The 26,234-nt window shown below is 42.0% G+C and overlaps 1 protein-coding gene across 4 annotated transcripts in view; it reads right to left on the reverse strand.

Moving 5' to 3' along the window:
• Positions 1-26,234, reverse strand: part of FYB1 (FYN binding protein 1) — a 93,378-nt gene that overhangs the window by 12,863 nt on the left and 54,281 nt on the right. For 3 of the 4 annotated variants that reach the window (XM_025210399.1, XM_025210398.1, XM_025210401.1), the window contains 8 exons: positions 22,197-22,341; positions 17,312-17,340; positions 16,213-16,282; positions 15,162-15,299; positions 14,280-14,311; positions 13,000-13,072; positions 8,175-8,289; positions 5,369-5,531 (listed from right to left, as the gene is read on the reverse strand). In XM_025210399.1, the coding sequence (XP_025066184.1) occupies positions 5,369-5,531; positions 8,175-8,289; positions 13,000-13,072; positions 14,280-14,311; positions 15,162-15,299; positions 16,213-16,282; positions 17,312-17,340; positions 22,197-22,341 (765 nt within the window). The remainder of the gene's footprint in view (positions 1-5,368; positions 5,532-8,174; positions 8,290-12,999; positions 13,073-14,279; positions 14,312-15,161; positions 15,300-16,212; positions 16,283-17,311; positions 17,341-22,196; positions 22,342-26,234) is intronic. The other variant, XM_025210400.1, reaches the window with a different exon arrangement.

Raw genomic sequence — 26,234 nt, forward strand, 5'->3', positions numbered from 1 at the left:
AAACACTCAGACACACATAGAAAAATATCAACAAAAACTGTAAACTAAAAAATAATCTTAAGGAACTTGGAAGATGAACAGGCAAACGAGAAAGGAAGTATGTCACAGGTGATAGTCACATCACTTAACACACTAGTGAAAGCTACTCAGTGATGGGTGCTGTAGAGGAATTTATACCAAATCAAAGAATGAAATAGAACAGAGTCTGCAACTCCATTTTATTTCATTTATGCAATGTTAACTGTATCAGTTCTTTTATCTTCTTGGGTTGTGACTCCCCCTTGTACTTTGAGAAGGTATTACATACCAGAAGCAGACACTGGTTTTCTCCTAGTTGTTTTGGTTCTTTCAAGTCAATGTGCATGAAATCCCAAAGTTTATTATTTTCTCTAGGGGGGTTCTTTCCTTTCTTGTTTATTTTTCTTGATACACAAGATGTATCTAAGTTTTAAAAACTCAGGAGTCTGTAACAAAAAGAATCTGGTAGCTGACTCAGAGCTCTTCTTTATAATCCAGTTCCCCTGATGCTTGAAATGTTTCTGCGCTATACTCCGCTACTCTACTGCAAGGACAAAACTTCACTAGTTAATCTTTGGCATGCTTCAATCCTGCAAAATCTTAGTCTCTATTGAGGTAAGAGAATATGCCCATCTCATATTAGGAAATCTTTGAAAACTGGCAGACTTTAGAGAACAAATTATTGTGGCCCTGACACAACAAATCAATACGTACATTATGTAACACTATTTAAAGAGAATTTATCTCATGGGTCAGAACTGAACATTCCCTTAAGGGCAATAAAACTAATTTAATGTAATAAAATAATTATTTGGATGCTATTAAGATTTATGGGATCCTTTAGTCTTAATTTATTAGTGTTACTAGTTAAAGAAATACAGTCACATTCTGGAATAATATTATTCTCTATTTAACAAATTTTCTAAAGTTGGAACACTAGAGGTTATCAATGGCTTTACATGACTTATCAACAGGGATCCTGGTTTTCTCTGATCAAAAAAAAAATCCCCAATTTTTGTATTAAATAAGTAACCCCAAATCCACATTTTTCTATCATCAAAATGAAACACCACTAATATATATATATCTATATATTATTATAGATTATCTATAGATATATATTAGTAGTGTTTCATTTTGATGATGGACAAATGTGGATTTTGGGTTACTTTTTTAAACCCGAAAATTGAGGATTTTTTTTCATCAGAAAAAAACAGGATTCCTGCTCATCAAGCAATCACAACTTCTCTGCAAAGAAGACAGCAATCAAATCATCAGTTCTTTTACTTAGCTTGGGATCTCAAACTAAAATTAGAACAGACCTACTCTGAGAAAGGAACAAGAATTCTTGCTATTAAGAATATGGCTCATTTTTTCTACATATGTAATATCTGATTAAAGATATATTATGAAAAATATCTGTGTTTAATCTTTTCTATGTTGCTGTAGTCATGAAGGGCAGTTATTTAATTTCTACTGCAACTTGCCCGTTAAAAAAATGTAACTGCAGATATCTTGATACGGGACCAAAGGACACCACCGTGAAGATTTAGTCATACATCTAGTCCCATTGATTACATGAAAATCACATTAATTAAATGCTGTTTGATTTATTAGTATATTCTTTTGCTGTTTCTGTTTCCTTCATTTTTATAATGAAGAATTTCACAGGAATGAAAAGCAGGTTTTCTTATAAGGATTTTGTGCCAGATGCTATGGTGTTTACTAGATGTCTATGTCTACATAGCTATTCTGCCAAAAGTGTGCATCTCACCTCAGGAGTACAATCCTATTCTACTCAGGGAGGTATATAGCTCTCCCACCCTCTCCCTGGGCAGCTTATTGCACCTCTGTGAGCCAATCCTATTCCACCATGGCAACAGACAGCCTCATTCTTTCCAGAGTACTACAGGCAGCCAATAGGAAATGTCAGGCTTCTGTATGAACTCTCACCCCTAAAGGTGCTTGATTTGGTGCTGCATATTGTGTACCTTTATTACATCAGGACATCAGGATACTTTTTGTCCAGTAGTCAAGTAGTTAGGACATTTACCCAGGTAGGTTATAGACCCCATTCATCCTGAGGAGTTTTAAGCCCACATATCCCAGTAAAGTGCCTTTGTCATTAGGCTATGTGCTAGGTAGGGCTAAGACAGCCTTCATCCCTCTTGTTGAAATGGTAATTATGTGGAAAGGAGTAAAAGGGTGATGGGATGAGGAGAGGCAGATGTCTTCAAGTTAAGATGAAGGCAGTTACAAAAACAGATGCATTCATGGTTTTCTAGGACATGAGCAGGGTGGGTTAGAGTTGCACATAAAGACTTCTACCACTTAAAGGAGGCAAAGGATGTGGGCTTTGTCTTCTTTTAACCCTCTTAACTCAATGTCACAGAGCGGGGTTCCCCAGGGGTGGCCGTGATGCCCCTGGCATCTCCACAACCATGCAAGCTCCATCCTGAGGGTACCCTCTTATCTCACCTCCCATGTCTTGTTAGTAAAATAAATCGGGAGGCTGCCCACAGGTCTTCACTTGGTCCCGGTCCACTGAACTTCATTTAAGATCACTGGCCTTTGAGCCCTTTGCCAGCCCTCCCTACAACACTGTGCTGCACGGGGCACCTCAGGCCTTATGGGTCAATTGTGTGGCTCCAAACCTCCCCTCTACCATGCCGCATGGGTGTTATACCCTCTGCTGGGGCCTACTCAGCCTCCGCTCCTTTAATATAGCTCTAGCCTAGACCCAATGCATTGAGCCTGGCTTTGAGAAACCAGCTTTCATTAATCTCCTCTTGTCATCAGGCCCCTGGCCCTTATCTGCTGCACCCAGCTGGCTTTGGGCTCTACGCAATTGTATGCCTACCTCTGGGCACTAATGAGACCTCCAACTCCCCAATTAGCTGCATCCCAACCCAGCGGTTCAAATAATAACACAAACATCAGCCCCTGGGCTATAACATAACAACAACCATGAAGGCAGCACTCTGCCCCTCTAAGAGGGCAAACTTCCACCTTTAGGATAGCGTACCCCTTAGCCCTGGGTACTTTGTGAGCTCCTGGAGTCTTACTGCACTGAGGGGTAGCAAAGCAGGCAACTCAATGTTTTGGGTAGCTCTCTTGTGTAGGAGCTTTCCCTTTGCAGTTGCCAGCAAGAAAGTGACCCTGCTAGCACCAGCCCTGAGCTTATATGTTCCCTGGGTTCTGCCTTCTTCTGGGCAGCCCGCAGGTGCTGGCTAATTACCTTGTTAGCCTGTTACTCAGGCAACCTACAGCTGTGGAGCTCTGTCTCGTCTGCAAGACTCCTTTGTTAGGCAGCTTCTGCCCTTAAAGGAGCAGGCACCCCCTCAGTGCCCTGTGACACTCAGTAGAGACCAAGATTTTGCAGGATTGAAACCTGCTGAGGTCTTGGAGAAACTCTCCATTTTGAAACAATTCTCTCTTTCTTTCCTAAAGCAGACATATTTGCATGAAAGGATTTTCCCCATCTGCACAATAATACTCACAGCTGTAGTCATGCAACCCAATGAATGCCTGGGCTGCTATTATATAGTTTACATAATATCAGAATATAGGGGATTGTCAATATAACTGCTTTTAGTTGCCTCATGAAACTGGGGATCCTGATTTGCAATTATCCCAAGGCCTCTTGCTACCACTCTGGTAACATAAAAAGGGCCTTAAAGTAGATATAAATTATAACTTCAAACATTTTGAGGTTCACTTCTATTGCCACATGACCCAAAGCAAGTTTAAGGGAATGGGGGGATTCCTATCAACTTCCACAAGCTGTGTAGCTGGAACAGTGTAAGGGGACTTTAGCATAAATTAGGACCATTTTATGTATTTCAGTGTAGTTAATCTATATTCATAAGCTACAGTGAAATCTCTGTCAAGTTCCTCACTGAGGTAAGACATATACTATACTCAGTGTAACTTAATTGCCTGCAGCAACTAAAAGTTTAATGGTAGAATTAATGTGCAAAAAACTGACATGAAATGTCCTTAATATCTGATGCTTGCTGCTACAGATTTCACAGGGATTTTATTGCAGTATACTTGTCTCATTTTAAAGCATTATTTATCATATAACTACTCTTGGCATGGCAAATATGAAGGCTATTTCTCTAAAATTCTTGTCAGTATTGGCCATCTTCAGTTTCTGTTGTAAGTGTAAAAACTGTAAAAATTAAGTTGAATTTTAAAAAAGGCTAGAAAATTAGCAAGGTATTAAAATCTGATTTGGGATTCATAAAAAAAATCCAGTAGTATAATCATGTACTATAAGAAGTTACTGAACCACATTATATGCCATATCCTGTACTATTCCACCAAAATCAACAGATAATATAAGTACTTTAAAGGCATGAAACCATCTCCACTAACATCAATAACAAAGCTGCTATAGACTTCAGTGGGGTAGAATCCAGCCTGGAGAGGCACTAATTAATGTGGAAGTTGACAGGTTTCTGTACAGAGGTATTCAGTGAAGTTATTTTTGTTTATTTGTCCTTTGTGCATTGCAAAGCAGTAGCTCCTGTCATTGCTGAACCTGTCACGGGGATTTGAGGAATACATTACAGAACACTAACATCATCACAATTATTTTGTGTTTCTTTGTTATTCTTAAAAAAGAGTGCAATGGAATTCACTCGTTGAGAAGGGCCAAGCAAAGCCGCTCCACCATTTGAAAGGCCTACATGCAGCCACACTTAGGATCACCTCCCTACACTCTGGCAGATAGCTCCACAAAGCCACTGGAATTCTGCCAGAATTTCCAAATGCAGCTTTTCTGGAGATGGAGTCTGCTGAAGGGGGAAATTCACTGCAACAATTAAATCTACAAATCTACAGCAAGAATGGGGGCAAGTGATAATACTAGGGAGGACAGATGATATTGGGCAGTGAGGGGAGGGTGAATTTAGCTCCTACCACTTCACTCATTCTGTTCATTCTCTGTGGGATTGCTGTTGTACACTGTGTAGCAAATGGAGACAGAGAAACAGCAAAAGCAAAACAAAGCAGGAAAACTAAATGCCCCTACCCAAACGTGTTAATCTCAAGTTTAAATAAAAAAAAAAAAAGATTGCTGACAAGACACCTGTCTTGTCTATGTAGAGTGTAAGTGTAGGACAGACAGTCTCTTACCAGTGCCTAACAAAATCTAAGAGATGACGATGATGATAAATATAATAAATCTATATGCTGTCATTCATTAAGTAAACAAAGAAAAAGTGATCATCAATCAATACTGAACATAACAAAGTAGGCTACTTGGTGTCATAACTGAAGTTATGCAGTAAACTCATTCTCTACTTGCCAGATCTGTCACTGTTCTACTCATTATTTTACTTACATTTTCCTTCCTCATTCCTACACAAGACCTTGGTATCATCTGTGCTTTGTATAACTTCAACCGACTCCCCTGGCTTCACTTGTAAGTCTTTTGCTCCCCATTTTTTAGAAGACAAATCCAGGGCAACAGTAGTACAGTAAAGAACTCTAATATCACCTTCAAACTGGAAAAAGAAAATAAAGATGCTTAATACAAACATTACACACAGTTTTTAGCTTTACTTTATATTGCAGTGTCTGAACCTTTAGGGTGCATCCTGATGAGCATGCATGTGCAGGGGCACGTGTTTCCTGCAGGACAAATATTTGTCTGCAGGCACACCCCTGCACGCGCACTCTGGTGTGCTGCAAAGTGACCTGGGTGGGATAGGGGAGGCTGGGGGGTAGCGCCTGTGCTAGCCCCAACAGCCTTACCTGGGGTCCTGTGGGGCCTCCCAGGGCAGCAGCAACACCAATCCAGCTGCTTGGAGCCTATCCGGTTAGGTTCCCTTTTTGGTGGTGCACACAGCTGCCATGTGCTCAGTGCCACTTTTTCAGTGGTGGTTTTTTTTTACATCAGGATCTTCTGGTGTCAAAAAACCTGCTGTGCTGCAAATTAACAATGCAATTAACAGGTACACATGCTTTGAGACACTGCAAAGTGCACGCTTGTTGGGATATGCTCTTAGTGGCTGATTTTCAAAAAATTACATAAGGAATTGTGTGTGCTGTCCTGGTCACTGACTGTGATTGGCCTTTGCACATGCAAACACAACATTGCAGGTATAATTAGAGGATCAGTGGCATAACTAGGGATGAGTGAGTAAGGATACAAGATTGGCAGCTGCTGCTACTCCCAGCCCAGTCAAATTGACTACCTCTATGGCTGCCACTGCTACCCAGGGTGCAAAACCCGCTTGCACTCTTGCGGAGTGTAGCGGATACAACTGCATTCCAAAGTGTTTGAACATCGGGACCTCCCTGTGAATGCACTGTATACTGTATTTTATTTCAATAAGCATCATTTATGCTTGGGATTATTATTGACAAATTTATAATGGAGAACACTGTCTGGCAGTCAGTCAAAAATCGCACAGGGCAAACTCCTACTGATACAAGGTGTATCTAATTAAATCACTTCTTTACCTAAAGGCTATTTTTCTCATGCAATTTGTAAGCTGTCTTTGAATAAGTGTATTAACTTCAAGATTTTTGCAATGAAGTCTTAGTGAATGGTACTGAACTGTCATCTCTGGAGAGCCAAATTCTCCTTCCAGCCAACAAACAAGTAAAGCACAGGCGATGGCAATGCAAACTTTCCCACATTGTTTTCCAATGTGCTCCAGCTCTGAGCTGACTCAGTCCTTTCTGGAAGTCAGAGTACAAGCTCATTTTTTGCTCGTTCAGCCCGTAACCTTCTTGCCACTGGCACCATCAATAAAGCTACTTATTTTATTCTATTTCTAGCCAGGTCATAGGTGTATGAAATACTGCAGAATTTGAGAAAGAGGATGCACTGTGCTTTCAGGCTCTTATAAGAGAACTAATCATTACTTTATTATTTGTTGTGTAAGAGGAAAAAATTCTACTGCATTTCAGTAAAGAAATCACACAGCTTTTGAGATTGGTTAAATGCCTAAATCTCACTTCAGCTACTAATCATATGCAACATCTCTTTAATACCGGTACTTTGGAATACAGTTGTCCCTTCAATATAGTAATACAAGTTGTTATTCTGTATGAATTGCACAGTTGTTATTAACTCATACCTAATGTGACAGTATCAGAAATGAAGCAGAAGACCTGACATTTTAAAATGTAAAAATAGTAACATTTATTAGACATACATTTTTCAGATTTTCTGATTTAGTCTACATTGCCATTGACTTCACTGAGATCAGGCAGGACAATGCTGAACAATTAACCCACCTATCCTGCAGGTTTGGATGGAAGCACACCTACATTTCTGAGCTAACCTTTGTTTCTAAGCCAACCACAGAAAGAGGAATGTTTCCTTTGCGTTGCCAAAGGAACACACATTTTTAATAAATAGAACTTTAGACAGAATTATTTACTAATGTAATTTTGTTAACATTTAATGTAACTTTAGAAAAGTGTCAAATGCATAATCAAACTGCACTAAATCAGTTCACACAAAATCTCCTTTATCCCAATATGAGCTGACACTGATTCATCATAAAGACATGGATAAGCCATTTATGATTTCCAATACACTAAGCAGCTACAACCCCTGTTTTTTTCAGGAAACAGAGGACCTCTCCATACTTCTGAATTTATTGAGCCGTTAGATTCTCTGTCATTTCCCTCATCTGTAAAAGTGTGGATAATACAATTTTCTTATTTCTGAGGAGGGTTGTTAAGGGATTAATTAGCTAATGTTGTTTTGGCAGTTATTGAGGTGCCAGTTACTATTCTAGGTATTTGCTGACTCTGGGTCCTCAAGCAACTTAAAACTGCTTAGTTGCTTTGCTTTTATTTTTCTCAATTTAATTGTTAAGTACTGACTTAATGAATAAGGCCCAGACTCCTCAAGCCTTTCATTTGTTCAAAATGTCTTTACCTGCTATTGTTATCCCATTGATTTGAATGGGATTTCTTAGGACAGAATTTCCAAGATGCACATTTTTGTGGAATAAAAACAGAAGACTAGAGTTTATAAAGCTATGTTGAGTTAATATTCTGCCATTAAAACTATTCAAGCAATCACAAAAATGGAGTAATAAACCTTTCAGGGACAAAAGATCATTGCCACATGTATGAATTATAAAATATACAATATTTTTTGTTTACATTCAAATTAGACCTACTTTAAACTTTTTTCTCAACTCTTTCTCCTCCTTTTCCATCCTTTTAGACTTCTGTGCATCTTTCTCATCGGATTTGCCTCTTGCAGTTTTCCATGACTTCTTAAATATTGTCGAACTGAAACATAAGGTCACAGATAGAACACAGTTAAGAGCATGTGATAATCTTTTAGATATTTCAGTAAAATTGCATTTACTAATCATTTCCATTACAATATAAATTTACACCAGGGTTGTCCAACTTCTAAGTGGCTAGTGGCCACACAGTAGTTGGACAGCCCTGTTTTAAACCTATAGTATTAATACAAGTATTTTTATTGTAGAATCCTAGAAAAATATAGCTGTAAGGGACTTCAGGACATCTAATTCAACTCACTGCTCAAAGCATGTTAGAATGAAGTTATATGTTACACTTACCAGAGGTGCTCAATCCTTAGCCTATGGAGCCAGATTCAGCCTGCAGAGTCAAGTAATTTGGCCTGTGGAACTCCCAAGGGGTCTGGAAACTTGGCGGCAGGGGAGTGGAGGCAATTAACACTACTACCATTCTCCCACCACCAAATTTCCAAGCTCCATGTGGCTGAATCAGGGCCCACCTGGGCCAGCCCTGCATGGAGGGATTGGAACCCCTTTCCTATGCAGTTGGATTCAGTTGGGGCCTGATAAAGCTACATAGAAATGGCCCAATTGGGGCCCAATACTTCTGTGTGGGAATGGCCTGACCAGCACCTGGTCCTGTGCAGCTTCATTGACCCCGGTCAGGTTGTACCACATCAGGTTGTACTACATCAGGCTTCTGCCCTGTGTAGCTGGATCAGACTCAGCTGATCCATTTCTCTGTAGGTGCACTGGCCCCAGCTGAGCCACTGCTGCATGCTGGATTGGGTTCAGTGATGGGATTCAGCCTGTGGACCAACCTGCTACCACTCATCCAGGCTGTAGGCCCAAAAGGTTGGTCATTACTAACTTAGACCATTCTAAATCTAGGAAATATAAAGCAGTGTTAAAAAAGTTAGAACATGCTGTAAGCACTCATATGTTAAGGGTTTACCCAATTTCTTGCCTGCACAGCTCAGATTTGCCACCAGAGGGCTCACAAGCAGGGGTATGGTAGGAGCCAGGACTCTATCCTTCTATCCCTGCTCTGGGTGGGAGGGAGAGGTTGGGAGTGGTACGTCCTGGGATGCTGAAGGACTGCAGGACACAGACACAAGTGCATCTCTGTAACTGAGACTGCTTTGCAGGAAGCATTCTGAGTTATAAACAATCCCCGGGATCAAACAGAAGTTCATTTCTGGTTCCAGGGGGGAGAGGAATCTAGCTGCTGGCTGCAAGCCTGTAGTCAGTTTCCTCTAGCAATGGTCCCTTCTCCCTGCAAGGCTGAAACATTTTCAGAATGTGAAGGGGGAAAGGGAGCAGAGGGAGCTCGTTTTAGGGGTTCCTCAGCTGGTGCTAGAGGGTGGGGTGGGTGAATTGGAGCCCCCCCATCTCAGGGGGCTCCAATACACCTGTCCCACCCTTCAGTGGGACTGAAAAAAACCCTAAACTAAACTCGCTCTGTTCCCTTCCCTCCCTTCCATTCTGAAAACAGCTTGAGGCTGGGAGGCAGACACAAGTGTCAGAAGAAGCTCTGTTTTGAAATGTCTTCATTTGACCCCTCATGCAATAAGGATTCAGATTTTCACTAAATCAGCCATTTTTAAGCTGTCTGCAGCTGCACACTTGTGTTTGGTCAGAGCTATAGATGGCTTTCAGTGGCCAGATTGGGTGAAAATTTTCACTTCTTTCTGTGCCCCAAATTGCTTATTTCATCTCTATACAGCAGACTGCAGTTACCCAAATATATGCTTGGTAGCATGTCCTAGAGTTAACACTTGCCTAAAGTGATGTAACATTGAGACACTCAGAGGGCACTTAGCACAAGTTAACAAGGTTTAACATGTGGACGCTCATTTTTTTAAGTGTCCTTAGTATGGTCTAAGTGTAACATGCAACTTCACCCTTACACGATATAGGCAGATTTCAAAGACATAAAAAGTAAGACTATTTTTGTTTTTCACTTTTATTGCATGAATGAGTTCTGATTTAATTGATCAAATATCCAAAATATGGAAAATTATTCCAAAGGTACTTCATGTTTAATATTCCTGTGATGCAGTATTTTTATTGTACTCCTGTGATTGAGTATTTTAGAAGTACCAAAAACAGATCAGAAAAGTGAGACAAGCCATTTTGGAGCTCTGATCAGGATACTTACATACTCACTATACAACACAGTGGGCATGTCTACATGTGCTAATGCTCCAGGGTGGGTTTAGTGTAGAGTAAACCCACCCCCGGAATGTGTCTACATGTGCAAGGAAGCAAAAGCAGGTTTGCTGCTCCTGGCAGCAGTCCGCTCCCACTCCCTCTGGCCCTGCAACAGCCCCCTAAGCAGCCAGGGGGAGCTCCAGGCTCTCCCTGGGTACTAACTCAGGGCCTGGCAGGGAGCAGGGGGCCAGGAATCAGCTGTCTCCTGGCAGGGGCTGGGAGATTACCCCCTGGAGCTTCCTGCTGCTGGGACAGGCTCTGCCACAGAGCCTGAGCAGGGATAATGTCCTCCTGCCCTGGCAGGAGGGAGCTCCCATCCCCGACTCCACAATCATGGAGTGGAGGTTGGGAGATTCTTATCTCCCAGCCCTGGCTCCATGTTTGGGGAGCAGGGGCTGGGAAATTCTCCCAGCTCCCACTCCCTAGTCGCAGAGATTCTTCCAGCTCCCACTTCCTGATCGTGGAGCCAGAGCTGAGAGAGAAGAATCCCCCCCCCGGCTCCATGATCACAATTGCAGAGTGGGGACTAGTAGCTCCTTGCTGCCGGGGCAGGGGGACATTGTTCAGACCCAGGCTCTGATGGAGGTGCGCCCCCCACAGCAGCAGCTCCTGGGGGCAGGGAGCAATCTCCTGCCCCTTGCTGCCCAGCTGACCAGGAGCGCATTTGCTCCCAGTCGGCCATCTACACGTGCTGTACGACACAGTAATTACTCCCGAGTAAACTTGTTACTTGTATTTACAGGTAGCAAATTTACTTGCAATTAGGGCAAATTACTACACAGTAAATGTCTGCAGATGTAGATGGTGATATTTACTGCATTGTGATTTGCTCTAGTCTCAAGTAACGCAACCAGTGAGTAACAAATATCCCATTAGTGATTTATTTAAATGGCCATGTGCCTGCTGCCACTGGACGAACAGGGGATGTGGCACAGCCTGGCGGTGGCAGGCACATGACATCATGTGGCTCCCGAGGCAGTGGCAGTGGGGTGCAGAGCCCCAGCCCACAGCAGGCAGCCCACCTCCACCCAATGCACAAATCCAGGGGGCACGTTCTCCCTGTCCTTCCTCCTGGGTGCATGCAACAGCCGGAGACCCTGGACAAGCCGCCCAGGCTGTACACTTATCACCCCAAAAATAATATTTTCTCCCACTACCTATGCCTAGAGGAGTTGTGGAAACCTCTTCCTTGCAAGTTTTCAAGTGCAGGTTAGACAGGCTCTTGGTCAGGATGGTTTGGTCAGGAACGATCTGGCCTGGATGAGATGACCCTGTGAGTTCCCTTCAAGCCTGACTTTCCTATGATCCAATGAGAACCTTACCATTCCAGATAAGCGACACCACACATATGTACAGTAGAACCTGCATACTTGCAGGGTTCGGTTCCTTACCGCTGATATTGGTGAGGGTTTGCAAACTAGCTGGGAGCCATATAGGGCCACAGCAAACATCTGCACTGGTCCACTAGATGTCCAAGCTGTTTTCTGTGGCTTTTATTTCAATGGGCACTACTTCTCCAGTCAATTGTCGAGGATCGCTGATGGACTCCAACTGCGTAGAGAAGTGCAGCCCTTTGAAGTAAAAACTGCGGCAACCAGCTGAGTGGCTCATCCTTAATTTAGCAACTTGCTGCAAATTAAGTAGGTTGCAAAACATCTAGTTATGCATGATCTAGGTTCTCCTGCATATCCAAAATTCCAGGCTGAACTACATTGTTATTTCCATGTCTGTCACTCAATCTGCTTAGTGCCATAGGGTTGTGGCAGAGACTGAATTCCCTAACTGCCCTTTCCTACTTCCCACGTGGAAAGCTGAGCTTTGATTCTGTATTCTGGAACCAGTAGAACCTCATAGACAGGTGAGGTGTGGGCATTCAACTAGCCAGAAGCTGGGCAGGTCACTGGCTTTCCTTTGCAAGGGGATGCACTGTGTTTTTCTGGCCTCCTGACTAGGATGGTGAAGTGCATTCTCTTTGGAGCTACACTTTAGAAAAGTCAGATAGGGGGACCTGCCACAAGCTGTTTATTTAGTAGTTCTCTCATCCAGCAGCACAATACATCTATACTCTAGTGTGCCCTGACTTCTGGACAGAACAATCCCATGCACCTCTACAGGCTGGGGGCTGACTGGCTGGGCAGCAACTCTGCAGAAAAGGACTTGGGGGAACAGTGTACAATAAGCTGAATATGAGCCAACAGTATGAAACATAACAGATGCACTGGTAGGAGTGTTGCCATCAGATCAAGGGAAGTGATACTTCCCCTCTATTCTGCACTAGTGAGGCCACATCTGGAGTACTGTGCCCCTTGTTGGGCTCCCACTACAGAAAGGATGTGGACAAATTGGAGAGAGTCCAGTGGAGGGCAACAAAAATAGTGAGGACAAAGAGACCCCCAGTAACGGCAACAAGCAAAGTAGATGCACTAAGTAATGTAACAACTAGCCACTCTCAAATATTTTGAACATGTTGCAGAATAACTATTTCTCCACCAAAAGAATCACTCTTATTTTCACTTGCCTGATTTCTACTGGTGGAGGAGGGAAGTCTGTTGAATCCACATCATCATAAACATCACTGTCTCCCCCTGAATCTGAAATAGGAAGGTTCAAAGCAATAGTAAATTAACAAGAAGTCCTGTGGAAATGAATTACAGTCTAAAGTTGAGGGTCAAAATGATAAGAACTAGCTGAAGTACTTGTATTTGTATCCATGTCTTATAGTATGATAGGCAGTTTTGAATTTTGTACTGTCTACTGTGATTACCCTGAAATCAGCCAGTCTTTTCAGAATAAGACTCTCTATTATTAATAATAGGTATTCACCGATATTTTAATCTGCTTAAACTAAAACAAGTTTTAGCACATGTTGGCTAATGCAGCAATCTTTAATCTTCGATTTAATTAGGTCATTTCCCACTGTGCTACCTAACGGTATATTTTTAGGGCTTGATTTTTAATTTATACTCAAGACAATTTACACCACTTGATAATAGCATAAAGGTGCCTGAAAGTGGGCGTGAATCACATTTATGCTAATTTTAAGACCACTTTACATTGCCAAGGCAGTGGAAAGAGGCCTGAACATAAATAAGAAAAAAGCCCTCTAAAATAGAACTTAACTCTTTATTTACTGTGATGACTCTTTAAGGTATTGACTTGATAAGTTTAACATCTAATACCTTATTCCAAGCTTATAGAGCATGCTTTACAGTGTAAGTTCTGGTTCTAGGCAACAGCACCAAGAATTTTAAGAATTTGCTTAATATTCCACAGCAGGGACAATATTTACCAGTGTTTATTGTCTTAAAAAGATAGGTCTAAAGATAGAATCAGTGTTTGTTGTCTTAAAAGGTTGGTTTTAAAAATAGCCATGTAATTGCATACCTGAAAAAACCTTGCACGAAGTATTTCTATTTACCTGTATCTATCTATACTTTTTGATGAATAAAATATATATGTGCAAAAATCATAAGCAGGAAGTTATGACACTCTCTATTAATGCTTTTTATAGAATAAAAATATCATTTGTATGTTTTTATTGGTAGGCCAGGTCAGCCAAGTTATTTTAAAATTCATCTTCTGGATATGGTATAAACAGATTATTCAGTCTTCGCATCTTATGTTTCTGTTAATATCACAACACAGAATATTTGCCTTGTTTCTTATATTCTTCCTCTAAATGATCTGACTGAGTACAGCACTTCAAGAAACTGCAGTGTGGGGGGTTTTATTAAAATTATGCTGTAAGGAGTAATAAGAAAACAGAACAATGAAAAAATATATTTGATTATTACTCACCTTTTGCAAACTGCTTTGCTGAAGGAGACATGCTGAAAAAAATATAATTTTCATTAGAAAACTGTAATCAGATAAATAGACTTAATTGAAGACATCAACAGATAGTTTGTCATATATGGGCTGCATTTCCAGACAATTTTGAACAGCTGCAGTGACACTAGGAATGATAGTTAACTGGCCACCTGATACAGTGTTTTGATCACAGTGTCAGGTAAATTAGTTCAGAACCAGCCTAGTAAAACCACCAATAGCTTGTCTATCACAGTTGCCTCATTACAGGTAAAAATAGGGGAGCTGCACAGGTCCTATGGCAAGGAGGAGTATTACCCACAAATTGTAATTGACATGAAATCAATGACAATAAGACTGGATCAAAAAGAGGTGACTTGTGGCTTCATCAAACATTTTAGAATCAGTAAGCTGCTTTTGAGAGCTGTAGGGGAGTCTGAATAGAGGAGCAGGTGAAAGGAAGAGAACACCTTTGCCTCTTATTCACATATTTCATATTTATGAGGCATCACAAGTAGATGCCAGTTACTCTGCACTGCTTTGGGGATCCAAAGAAACTTAAGCTACTGCTGAGTTTACAGGAAAATCTTGTTACCAGAGAATCATAAAGTAGCTGGAATATACCAGTGCCTTTCACAGAAAAACTATTTTAGTGAGTGGGCTCATGCAGTAAATAGATACAAGTTGTTAGCATAGAATGATTATATTATGCAGCTGAAGAGAGAGGAGAGCAATATTTTTACATGATCTGTTTTCTGAGATACAATTTGATTGGTGACTCATTAGGTTGCTATGAGAACATGTTAGTAGCACGTGATCAATACTGTATTAGAATTAGTTATAGTGCACTGTGTTTTCATGGCAGATTCTTACAAGGAACCTCCATTATCTTCTGACTCATTGACTTTGGCTTTCTCTTGTGCACCTTTCTTTTTGTCATCTTTGCCCTTTATCATCTTCAAAAGCCCCCACGACCAGGAATCACTCTTTTCTTCATCCTGTGATACAGACCTTTGGAGTATGCATGCAATTATCACAATGTAGAAAAAGATATTTTTTCTATCAGGGCCATTATTTAGTCTTGGTTGATGCATGTAATTCTAATTCATGAGAATTATATACATAACATGAGATGAAAATAGACACATTATCTACAGTGTTGGTATTTAATAAAATTAAAATAAAAAATGGTATTAGAACAAGAGCCATTGGCTCTGATTCTGCAAAAAAGTGAGAGCCACTGGCTCCATGCAATGGAAAGGTCTGCCTGAATTAAATTCATTGTAGAACTGGCAACCAATTAGATTGGTTATACAAGCACACAAGATCTGAATTACTTATTTAGAAAAAAACTGAGGGTTATTAAGCACAAGTCTGCACTGAAGATCTCTCTGATAGGGCTGAACCATGTATGGGGGGCAGAAGAAGAAGTCAACAAGTCCGCTCCACTCTTTTTTTAGACATCTTCCAGCTCCTCTAGGTTCATTCACTTACCAGGTCAGTTATTTGTATTCTGCTTTTATTTGTATGCAAACCAGCATTCAAATTGTTTTATCCTTTATTACTGTTTTCTAAAGATAGTTCTATACAGCTGCAGTTTTTAGGATGCCTATGGATAAAACTTCTTATATTGATCCATTCTACATACTAATTATCCCATTCTTGAAAAGATCGTAAAACAACCTTGAAAAGAACAGTAGAATTCAGTTCTTTCTTAGCTCTATTCATGCTCTTTTGATGTGGAGCCAGTTTACCTCCGGAATAGTTTAGTGGCATCTAGATTGATGACTTTTTTGAATCAATGGACCCATGCGAATTTACACTAATGATCTGGTCAACTACTTGTTCAATGTTATTCCAAATGAAAATATAAAGACAAAACTATGGTACAAAATTAAAATGGTCAAGTGATAAAAAGACTTACCTAATGTTAACATCTTCATCCTCCATTCCTTCATAAATTTCTTGTGTACTGGGAGGAGGTGGGAACATCACTTCAAAAAATCAAACAGTGAAATAATCCATGAGTTCTCCAATTGTGTCATAGTCAGATATAAGCCAGTGGCCTGTCATAGGCACTGTTTTTCTGATGTCTTTGCAAATATGGAGGAAAAAATCCTCAGCTGATGTAAATCAGCATAGTTTTTTTCTCAACAGAGCTATTTTGATTTATACCAATGGGGGAATCTAGCCCATGACATCTATATACAGTAACATCAGTAATAAGCAGTTGAACATTGAGATCAAATATGTTTACACAGTACTTGAGGAAAACAGGGACATTATTTCTGATCAACTTAGTGACATGATTTTTGCCTTTTTTAATTTTAATATTTTGCATGAATCTCATGTGTGGGTGGTACCAGTCAACCATTCTTGGAGACTGAGATTCTCTGTTCCTCCAGAGAGGAAGTAAATCCGAAGCAAGGGCGATGCAGTTTCTTCCCATTGGCCTCCATTCTGACCTGTGGGCAGCACTCTTGGAGTAAAAGTGTAGTCCAGTCTCCAGTCCATTATGATCTCTCTGCTCAGATTGTTAACTGAGACCTATGCCTGTTTTATATTATCTTCTTTCAACCAGGCAAGAAGGAATTTCATGCCTGATAATTGCTCTGTAAGCTGAGAGGATGATCTGATCTGAGCCTTTAGGATAAATGAGCAAGGCCACAGAAAAACAAATACTAGCTGACTCAAAATCATTTTAAATGTGGATTAGTTCTGTCAAGATGCTCTTAACAAGGAGAACCTATTGCATTAACACAGATTAGAATAGCAAAATGAGACTGGAACAACACGTCCCCCTGTATCCAGAGTTGAACATACTGATTCATCCAGGTGAAGTGAAAGTGTATTCTGTCAATGCTTGGTGTAGCTTGTCCTTTGCTATAATATATTTAGCATACTAATAACACCATTATTTAGAAATGGTTCAGATCTGCACCTGCAGGTAAATAACAAAGAAACAAAAACCAAAACAAAGACAACCTTCCCCCCTCCCCAGATGAATTAAAAGTAAAACTTACGTCCACTTCCACTTCCACTTTGACCACCACTGGGAAAACATAAATGAAAAGAACTTTTAGAGTAAAAATGTTCATTCATTGTATAACGATAAACACCATCACCCACCACTTTTCTGGTCAGTGTCCTAAACATGCCTTGCTTTAGCACACATGGATTCAGGAGGGCTTCAAAGCCAAATCAGCAGTACCTAGGTGCTTAGATTTACATTCATGCATGTAAAATCCCACTTTGCATGCATAAGCAGTATAGCCAAATCATGTACCTAGGTGCTTAGATTTACATTCATGCATGTAAAATCCCACTTTGCATGCATAAATGCTGATATCTGAATGCCCAAATATGTCATTTCTTTTTCTCTCCCTTTGTGTTTCTTCAACCCAATTAATCACTCACAACTCAAAATGAGTTGCTCTGAGTAATGCACCACAGAGTTCTTCATCCCACTCATCACTGAATAGTTTCTTACATAAGGAGAGAGAAACCCCACATAGATTTAGATACAACACCAAATGCTTTCAGTTAACCATGTACTTTACACCAAAAGTTCTCTCTCTAGAAAGGAATAATTTAAAAGGATTCTAAAGAAAACAGAAACACAGGGCTAGTATCTGTAACTCTTTTGGTTAATGTAAAAAATAAAGGGACTCAATATTTTGTAATACAAACTATGATCCAAGTTTTCTGATTCCATGAGCTACTGCAGATACCCCAAAGGCAATAATGTTTCATGCATTCACACAAACAAAACACTTGCCCCCTCAGCCATTAAAATGTTGTTAATAATACGCTTCCAATAAGCATCATCTGCATTTGATGTCAAGAAAGAATACCCTGTTATATTTATATTTTATATTTTATTGCGCATATAAAATTATAAATTATATAAAATGAATATAGGTATTTGTATATTGTATAGGTATTTCATGTCCTCTACATTTTTGTTGACATTACTGGGACTGTTCTGGGAATAAATTGTCTAATCTGACCCCTAACACTTCATCAATGCATATGTGCACTTCAAGTTTAATCCCTGACTGTGTCATCTTCATAAAGACAAAAGGGTAAATGAAATTACTACAATACTCCTTAACTAGATTTTATCAAGAAGTGCCTTTAGCTTCTAATGTCGTATTCTTGGTATTCTGAGCGCTATATATGACTTCATCTTTCTAAGAGTGCAGCAATAGAAGGGTTCATAACAATTGAGAGCATCCCCTCTACAAATGAGAACCATATTTTAAAAACATGTATTAAAATAAAACTTTCAATACAGCAGTCTTGGGAAGTTATTAAAAAACTGAATCAATACCATGTAATTGCCTTGGTGTTAATATTTCTTTGGCCAATTAATTTATTTTTATTGAGTTCTTATGTTGGTCTCAAGACATACTGATATAGAAGTCAGACATTTTGAATGATTCATGTTTGTGAACTGGATATAATGCTGTAAAGACTGGACAAAATAAAAAATGTCAAACTATAGTGTGAAGAGTTTAATGAATCACAGTAGGATTCTAAAAGTAAACTTCAGCCTTCTACTTAAACCAGAGGCCTGTACTGCGTTATTTTACAGGATATTACTTAAAATGTATACTCTATTACTTTCTAAGTAATCCATTTTAATAAATGTAAATATATATGTATGAATTCACTGCTGGCTATTGAAAGCACATTTAATCCCTTAAATTGGGACTGTCGCTTGACATCATAAAAAGAAAAGTTCTACAATGTTTTTCTCAGCAAGGCACATAATGAAGGAATGGACTCTGACCTAGAATAGTGAATATACTTAATTTCTGTTTGTGCTTGGTGTTAGACAGGCATGCAGTAGGGGAAGGTAGCATTGAGCCACTTCTGTGCTCCCCTGATTCAAAAACCAGTTTAGTCTACCACTTAAAAATGATTTTCTTGAAGGCACCTTTTTTAGGTTCAGTTGTTCAGAACTTCTAGGGGATGTTCTGGCAACTGAAGATCAGCTGCACACGTTAGTCTCCCAGCCACACTCCCTTTATCTCAGCCACATCTAAGGGTGCAGACAGATGTAACAATTGAAGTGTTTCAAAGTGAAATGTACTAGGAAACATTTTAAAAAGGAAAAAAAAATCAGCAAGGGGACATACGTATGGCCCTTTGCTGCTTGCTGGCTTGAATGTTTCAAAATGCTGCAGCCTCCTCTAGCAGCAGCCAGAGACAGGAAGTAGAATGGAAGGGAGCCTGGAGGGGAGAGGTAAATGGGATGGGGGCTCCCCAGCTCCACTTCTAGGAGTCTGATTGATACTCCAGACTTTCCCTTTCCCTTCCCCTTCTCAACTGAATGAAGATGTCCTGGCTCTGGCTTTGTTGGCCATGAGGCCCCTGGGAGTCAGCAGGGATCTGACAGGGGGACAGTAGGTGCATCTAAATGAAATGCTTTACTGTGAAGTAGTGTAGTTTACTGCACAGTAAGCATGAGTGTCTACACGTGCACATGCTTGCTGTACAGTAAACCTTGCTAATCACAACTAAATTTGCTACCTGCAAATGTAAGTAGCAAATTTACTTGCGGGTAGTTACAGTACAGTAGTGCTCATGTGGACACATGACCAGAAGCAAATCTTCTCCTGGTCAGTTGGCCGTCATGGGGTGAGAGATTGCTCGCTGCCTCCGGGAGCTTCCTGCTGCAGGGGTGAGCTCTGCCACTGGAGCCCAGACAGGGACTATGCCCCCCCTGCCCTGGCAGCAGGGAACTCCAAGACTCCCCCCACTCCGAGATCGTGATCAGGATTGCAGGGCTTGGGCTGGGAGATCCTTCTCTCTCAGCACAAGCTCTGTGCTTGCGCACAGATTGCAGAGCTTGCTCTGCAGCTCTGCGGGGCCAGAGCTGGGAGACCTATCCTGAGAGAAGGATCTCCCAGTCCAAGGCCCATGACCATAGAGCTCAGGCTGGGAGATAAGGCTCTCCCAGTACTGGCTCTGTGGTCACAGAGCTGGTGCTGGGAGCTCTCTGCTGACATGAGCTGGGGAGTCTGTTTCCCACCCATCTCCATGATTACGGAGCTGAGCAGGGAACAAGCACTCCAGCCTGTTCCCCACCCAGCTCCACACTCAGTCAGGGGCAAGTCCCAGCCCCATGCCCTGATCAGGTGATTGAGATGTAGGGCTTGGACAGTGCTGCAGTGGTGGGGCAGGTCCCAGCTGTCTGCCCCATCCACCTGTGGGGCAGCTAGTAGCGAGGCCCTAGCTGGATGGGGAATCCCTGGCCAGCCGGGGGCTTGTTGCTAGCTGTCCCACTGGAGGATTGGGGCAGGGAGCTGGGACCTGGTGATTCTATGATTCCATGATCTGCCTCTCTCCTGCAGCTCTTTTCAAGCCCCCTGCCCTGATCAGGGAGCTGGGGCTGGGAGCTCCCTGCTGCTAGGGCAGGGGGACATTGTCCCCACCCCAGCAGCAGACAGTCCCCTGCGAGCACGGAGCAATGTCCCATCCCTGGCTAGAAGACAGCTGTCTCCTGGCCCAGCATTGCCTTCCAGGCCCTGGTTAGCACCCAGGGGGAGCCTCAAGCTCCTCCTGGTGGCGGCAGGGCCCACTGCAGGGCTGCAGGTAGTGGGGGCAGATTTGCTGCTGGTGTCTACATATGCAGAGATATGGAAGCAGATTTGCTGCAAATCAGCTCCCATGTCCCTGCATGTGTAGACACCTGCCCAGGAGTGTTTACTCGTGAATAGCTTACTCACAAGTAAATTGATTTCAGATAAAATGTAGACACGCCCAGTGGGGACAGTCCTGGGTGCAGGGATCCCAGGAGAAGGCATGGGGGTTCCCAGTCAGGAACCAGCAGTGCCCTTGACCTTGAGTGGGAACTGAGGGTTGGACAGCTGGCAGGCTCTTCTTCCACTCTCCCTCCCTCCCCCATGCAGAAGTAATAAAAAGTGAAATGCACCAAATAACCCCTCAATTACAGAGGTTCTATTTTGGAACACTTCAGCTACTTTTGAAACATTTCAAAGGTTTATAATTGTAGGCAGTTGGCTCTTTGAAACATTTCAAAGGCATCTGGAACAATTCAGTTGTTGCATCAGTCTGCACCCTAAGTCAAAGCATGATGGCATATTCTGAAAACCGGAACATGTCAGTTGCCACAGGATGGTTCTCCTACGCAGCAGATAGTCTCCTCATTCTGGATATGCCATTTGTTGGGTTAGAGAGGTTAACCTTATTAGTTAGTTTCCCATTGCCCATCCCTGTCTTGCCTCCAGACTTCTCCCTGCATTCTGTGAAGACACTGAGAGACACCATACTTTAGGGCAAGAGCACTGGTGAGGAATACCCCTGTGCAGTCATAATGATTCCTTTGATTTTAGAGTCTTTAGTACCTCTAGGCTGGAAAGGGCAGAAAATGACTTGAAAGGAGATAAGAGAGTAGTACTGTTTGTTCTGCACTCTGTATTGTGCTGTATTAGTGGGACTCTTGCATTTTATTTCATTGTTTTCTACAAAGCTCCAATTGCTAAGCATGTTCTCAATTTCCAATGTTACCAAATGGATTGTTTCAGATATGTAGGCATTAAGTTACAGGCTGACTAGGAGGAAACACCTAGATGCCTGAAACTTATACTCTGGCTCTGTTAAACAAGTGACATTTTATGATAGAAGGCTTCAGAATTTGTAGTATTTCCTAATTCAACTCTCGGAAATACATTGGTAAGCTCAAATGCTGCAAGCTAATGTATGTTGCCTTTTTTAGTGGTGCTTACTTAAATTTCAGGTGTGTATAATTCTGAAATGTTGTGTGTCAGCAACAATATATTTTATTTTAAAATATCTTTGTTTCTCTGTTACAATTTTTCTCATTTGGGCTGGCTGGGCTAAGCAATCATTTTCTTTAAATTTGCTCTTCTTACATACCTGCTGCTACTGTCCTGCTCTCCAACATCATCATATACTTCTTGGTCACTATCTCCATGTCTCATGGTAGCACTGAAGGAAGGTCTTTGTTTTCTTTTTAATGAATCATAGTCAATCTCCACCAAGGTTGTTTTAATGTAACCATCTAAAACAGTGAAACTGTATGATTTAGTAGCCATACTTCCAAAGCACAGAAAGGACTTTCCAAAAGGGCTGCAAATTCAAATAATTATAACTGCAATGCCCTGCTGAAAGTCTTCATAGACATTCCTAAATCTGAGCGTGCTGTACCCATAATAAACAAAGATGAACTATATTTACACTTCCCATTTACAGTGGTTCAAGTCAGTTATAATTACACAGCATGCTATTAATTTGTACGCACATCAAGATATGTGCAAGAAGGAGGAGAATCAGGTCCTTTACCTTGGAAACACAATCTCACCTTAGATAAAATTAACTTAAGCGTACATATCAGCTACATAGAAACCTATGGTAAATGGTCTCAACCCTCAGCTGCAGCAGAAGACTGCATTATACAAATGGTATAGAGTAAGACAAGCACTAAGTTACCTTATGGTGCTTTTTTTTGTCAATCCAGAAACTGGCTACTTTGCAACTGGCCAATTCCCCAAAATAATTTAGAGCAATCCAGTGCCTATAGAGGCTGATAAATCACTGGAGTTTGAGCTATACCTTATGGTGTCATACAGACATAGGCATTATGCTGGTCCTTTGCCATTGAGGCTAATACAGACATTTGGGAGATTAAATTGGATTCAAAATTGGCTGCCCAATTTAAACTTAGCTTCTCCTGGTGCCAACCTTACATTTGCAGACCCAGTCTCAGTGACCAGCAACCAGTCCAAACCTGTAACTGAACAGAAGTTTCATGCAGATAAACTGGTTGAAAAATTGCAGAATCTGATTTAAGATAAACTGGAATCTATGTAGTAACAGACTCATTCAATTTAGGTCAAACCAGTGGATTGCACTTCTTGTCCACTTGCCTTGTGCAGCCTTAGGGCTAGGAAACCCCAGCCACTGGCTCCAGCCCTGGGGCTGCTCTTTTCACTCCACACTGGTCTATTTTTTTGCTCCCTTGACCTCTTCCTCTTCCCCCAGCTAGCCCTCTCAACCCCCATCCCACAAGCTGCTCTGGGTATAGTCGCTTTTATCAGTGCTTCCTGTGGCCAGAGCCAAGCAAGTAAGCCCTGGTGGGGGGGCGGGGATGAGGTGTAGGTTAGCTGGGGTGGGGGGGAACTCCACTCGACCTACAGGTTGTGCCCCCACCCCATGTGAGTTGCACTTGACCCACCCTACCCCACCCATGGGTCATGCCTGCCCCACTCTACCCCACCCATGAGTCGCACCTGCCCCCCTACCCCTCATAGGCTGTGGCTGCCCCCCCCATGCATGGGCCGCACCTACTCTCCCTACCCTACCCGCATGTTGTACCTCCCTCCATCCCCTGGCAGACTCTGGATTCCCTCCAGTCTGCTGGACCCCACCCCCAACCACCTGGCTAGCCCCCCCACAGCTATTTTGAATCAGTTTAACCTCCCTTTTATGCTTCCAAATGTCTGTACTTAGCCTGGAGGTGCACTGGGTAATCTGCCTGCTGCAAGGATGAACTGCTAAAGGTGAAGTTTAAAGCAACCCAGCTCAGCTCAGGATTGCAACTTCTGTCATTATGACTTGCCTTTGATTTTAACTTGCACAATTTGCTAGGGTTTTCTATAATAATAGTAATAATAATATGATGGATTTAAACACTGCACCTGTTAGCTTGTAAAAATATTGGACAGGGTTTATTATGCAAAATGTGTGTGAAAACAAGAAAAGCACTTAGCAATGAGAACATAAAATGCTTCCTTCTGCTATTGCCCAGTTTTCGGTGTGTATTTCCTCGGGCCTGCATGGAATGCCACATGAAAATTAAATAGACAGAAAAGCAGAAGAGGGAAACTTGAAATAAAATTATAAACAATGTGATTTTTGCTTATGAGGAAACAAAATTACCCTTGCTTTATTATTTTTGTTCTCATTTCCAACTTGCCCCTCCATTATTAGTTTGTGCAATGTTCATTAGGCAGATAAGATTCAGACTGAAACAGCAATGCGAAACAGACTGAAACATTTAGTTGTACCTTAACCTTCATCTGTCGGAAGCCCAGTACGACTTCTGCTTTTGCTGAAGCAAAAATCATTTTATGACAGGCAAGAATAAGATAAATTAATTAGCTTGTTATAACTGCATGAGAACCATATTCCTATATAGAGAGATTTTATTTTATGTCTGTTAAACCTCATATAGAAAAGATTGTTTAAAAATTATATGTTCTTCTTTTAAAGTATGTATTTCAGATCCAGTATTATAAACTGTTTAGGTCCTAGGAAAATATTTAAGCACAAGAACAAAAGTATTGAAATCATTGAGACTACTAGTGTGCTTCCATAAATGCATACTTAAATGATGTAACTTTGTGTTCAGGACAGCCCTAATACTACGACTGCTTGTGACTAGGAGGGTATGACAGGAAATGGGTTACTCTACACGTGACCTTTTTCTTATACCCTTCCTCTAAAGCAATGGTGCCCTATCTTTTCTCACTGCAGGCCAGATGGACAATGCCCAGTTAATCTGCAGGCCATATCCTGCTGGTAAACCTAATCCAGTGCATAGGGCAGGTATGGCAGGGCCCGATTTGGCTGCATGGAAGGGGGCAGGGGGAGCCTGGCCTTGATCCAGCAATGTAGGGGGAAGGGGCATGGCCAAGTCCCAATCCAGTGGAACAGGGCCTGGGAATTTGGCAGTGAGGGAAGAGTGGCAGCATTAATTGCTGCTGGTTCCTTACCAAGTTTCCTAACTTGTAGGGAGCCCTGCAAGCCAGGTGCCATGGCTCCATAGGCTGGATTTAGCCTGTGGGCAAGAGATTGAACACCCCTGCTCTGAAGCACTCACTAATTGCCACTGTCAGAGACAGGATATTTAGGGCCTGGTTTAAGTTGCTGTCTAACCCACTAATATTGTCACCCAATCATGGTTGGGTGACACGCCCAGATCATAGTGCTCCCCCACACCCTCTGATTGGCTGAAGGATCAGATTTAGGGCCAAGTTTAACTGCAGCAGCAGAGGCCTTGCCCCCAAAGTCTTCTGATTGCTACTGAAAAGCCCATGACCCCCACCCCTCACTGGAAGAAGCAGATGGCCCTGGTTCTGGGTAGGGAAGAGGCTGTTTGCTCCTTCACCCACGTGTTCTCTCCCTCAACTCTCAGCCCTTGTCCCCCCAGGCATCCCCAACCCCCTACACTCCAGTTTTATGCCCAGAGGAGCAAATAGCCCTTCCCCTACTCATCCCCAAGCTCTCTCCTCCTCCTATGCCTTTTGTAATCCCTTCCCCACTCCCCTGGGCTGCTAGGCTTTTGCTGCTGGCTGGAGAATGCTTTCCCCATCCAGTAACAGCCACCTTGTTGCAATGAAATGCTATGATATGGTTACTTGAGTGGCCATATCATGACATTTCATTGCAAATCACATTTTTCATGAAAATCATTTAATTCCATGATTTTCACAAAAATGTGAAATAACGATTTAAACTAGGCCTTAAGGATACTGGGCTACAACAGGGGCAGGCAAAGTCCAGCCTACAGGCCAGATTGGACCTGCAGCAGACTCGTTTCCAGCAGCCCCTGCCTGTGTCACTGAGGCCAGTTTCCATGGAGACCCCAGGAGCAGCGAAGCTGTGACAGCGTGGGGCCAGGATTTCCATGGAGACCAGCCCCAGCAATGGCAAGACACATGGCAGAGTGGGGAGCTCTGGGGCAAGGATCTTGTGGTGCTGACTGCATGGTCCAGAACTGAGGCAGAGCTTTGATCCACTGTTTGCTTGCCACAGCTCAGGGAATGGCAGCTCTGCTCCAGCTCTGTACCATGCTGTCACCACTGCAAGATCCCAGCCTTGGCCTTGGAGCAGCTCCCGGCCCAGCCATGCACTGTGCCAGCACTACTGAGGCTGGTCTTTGTGGAAACCCTG

Source organism: Alligator sinensis, unplaced genomic scaffold, assembly GCF_000455745.1.
Source record: "Alligator sinensis unplaced genomic scaffold, ASM45574v1 scaffold881_1, whole genome shotgun sequence".
Lineage (NCBI taxonomy): Eukaryota > Metazoa > Chordata > Crocodylia > Alligatoridae > Alligator > Alligator sinensis.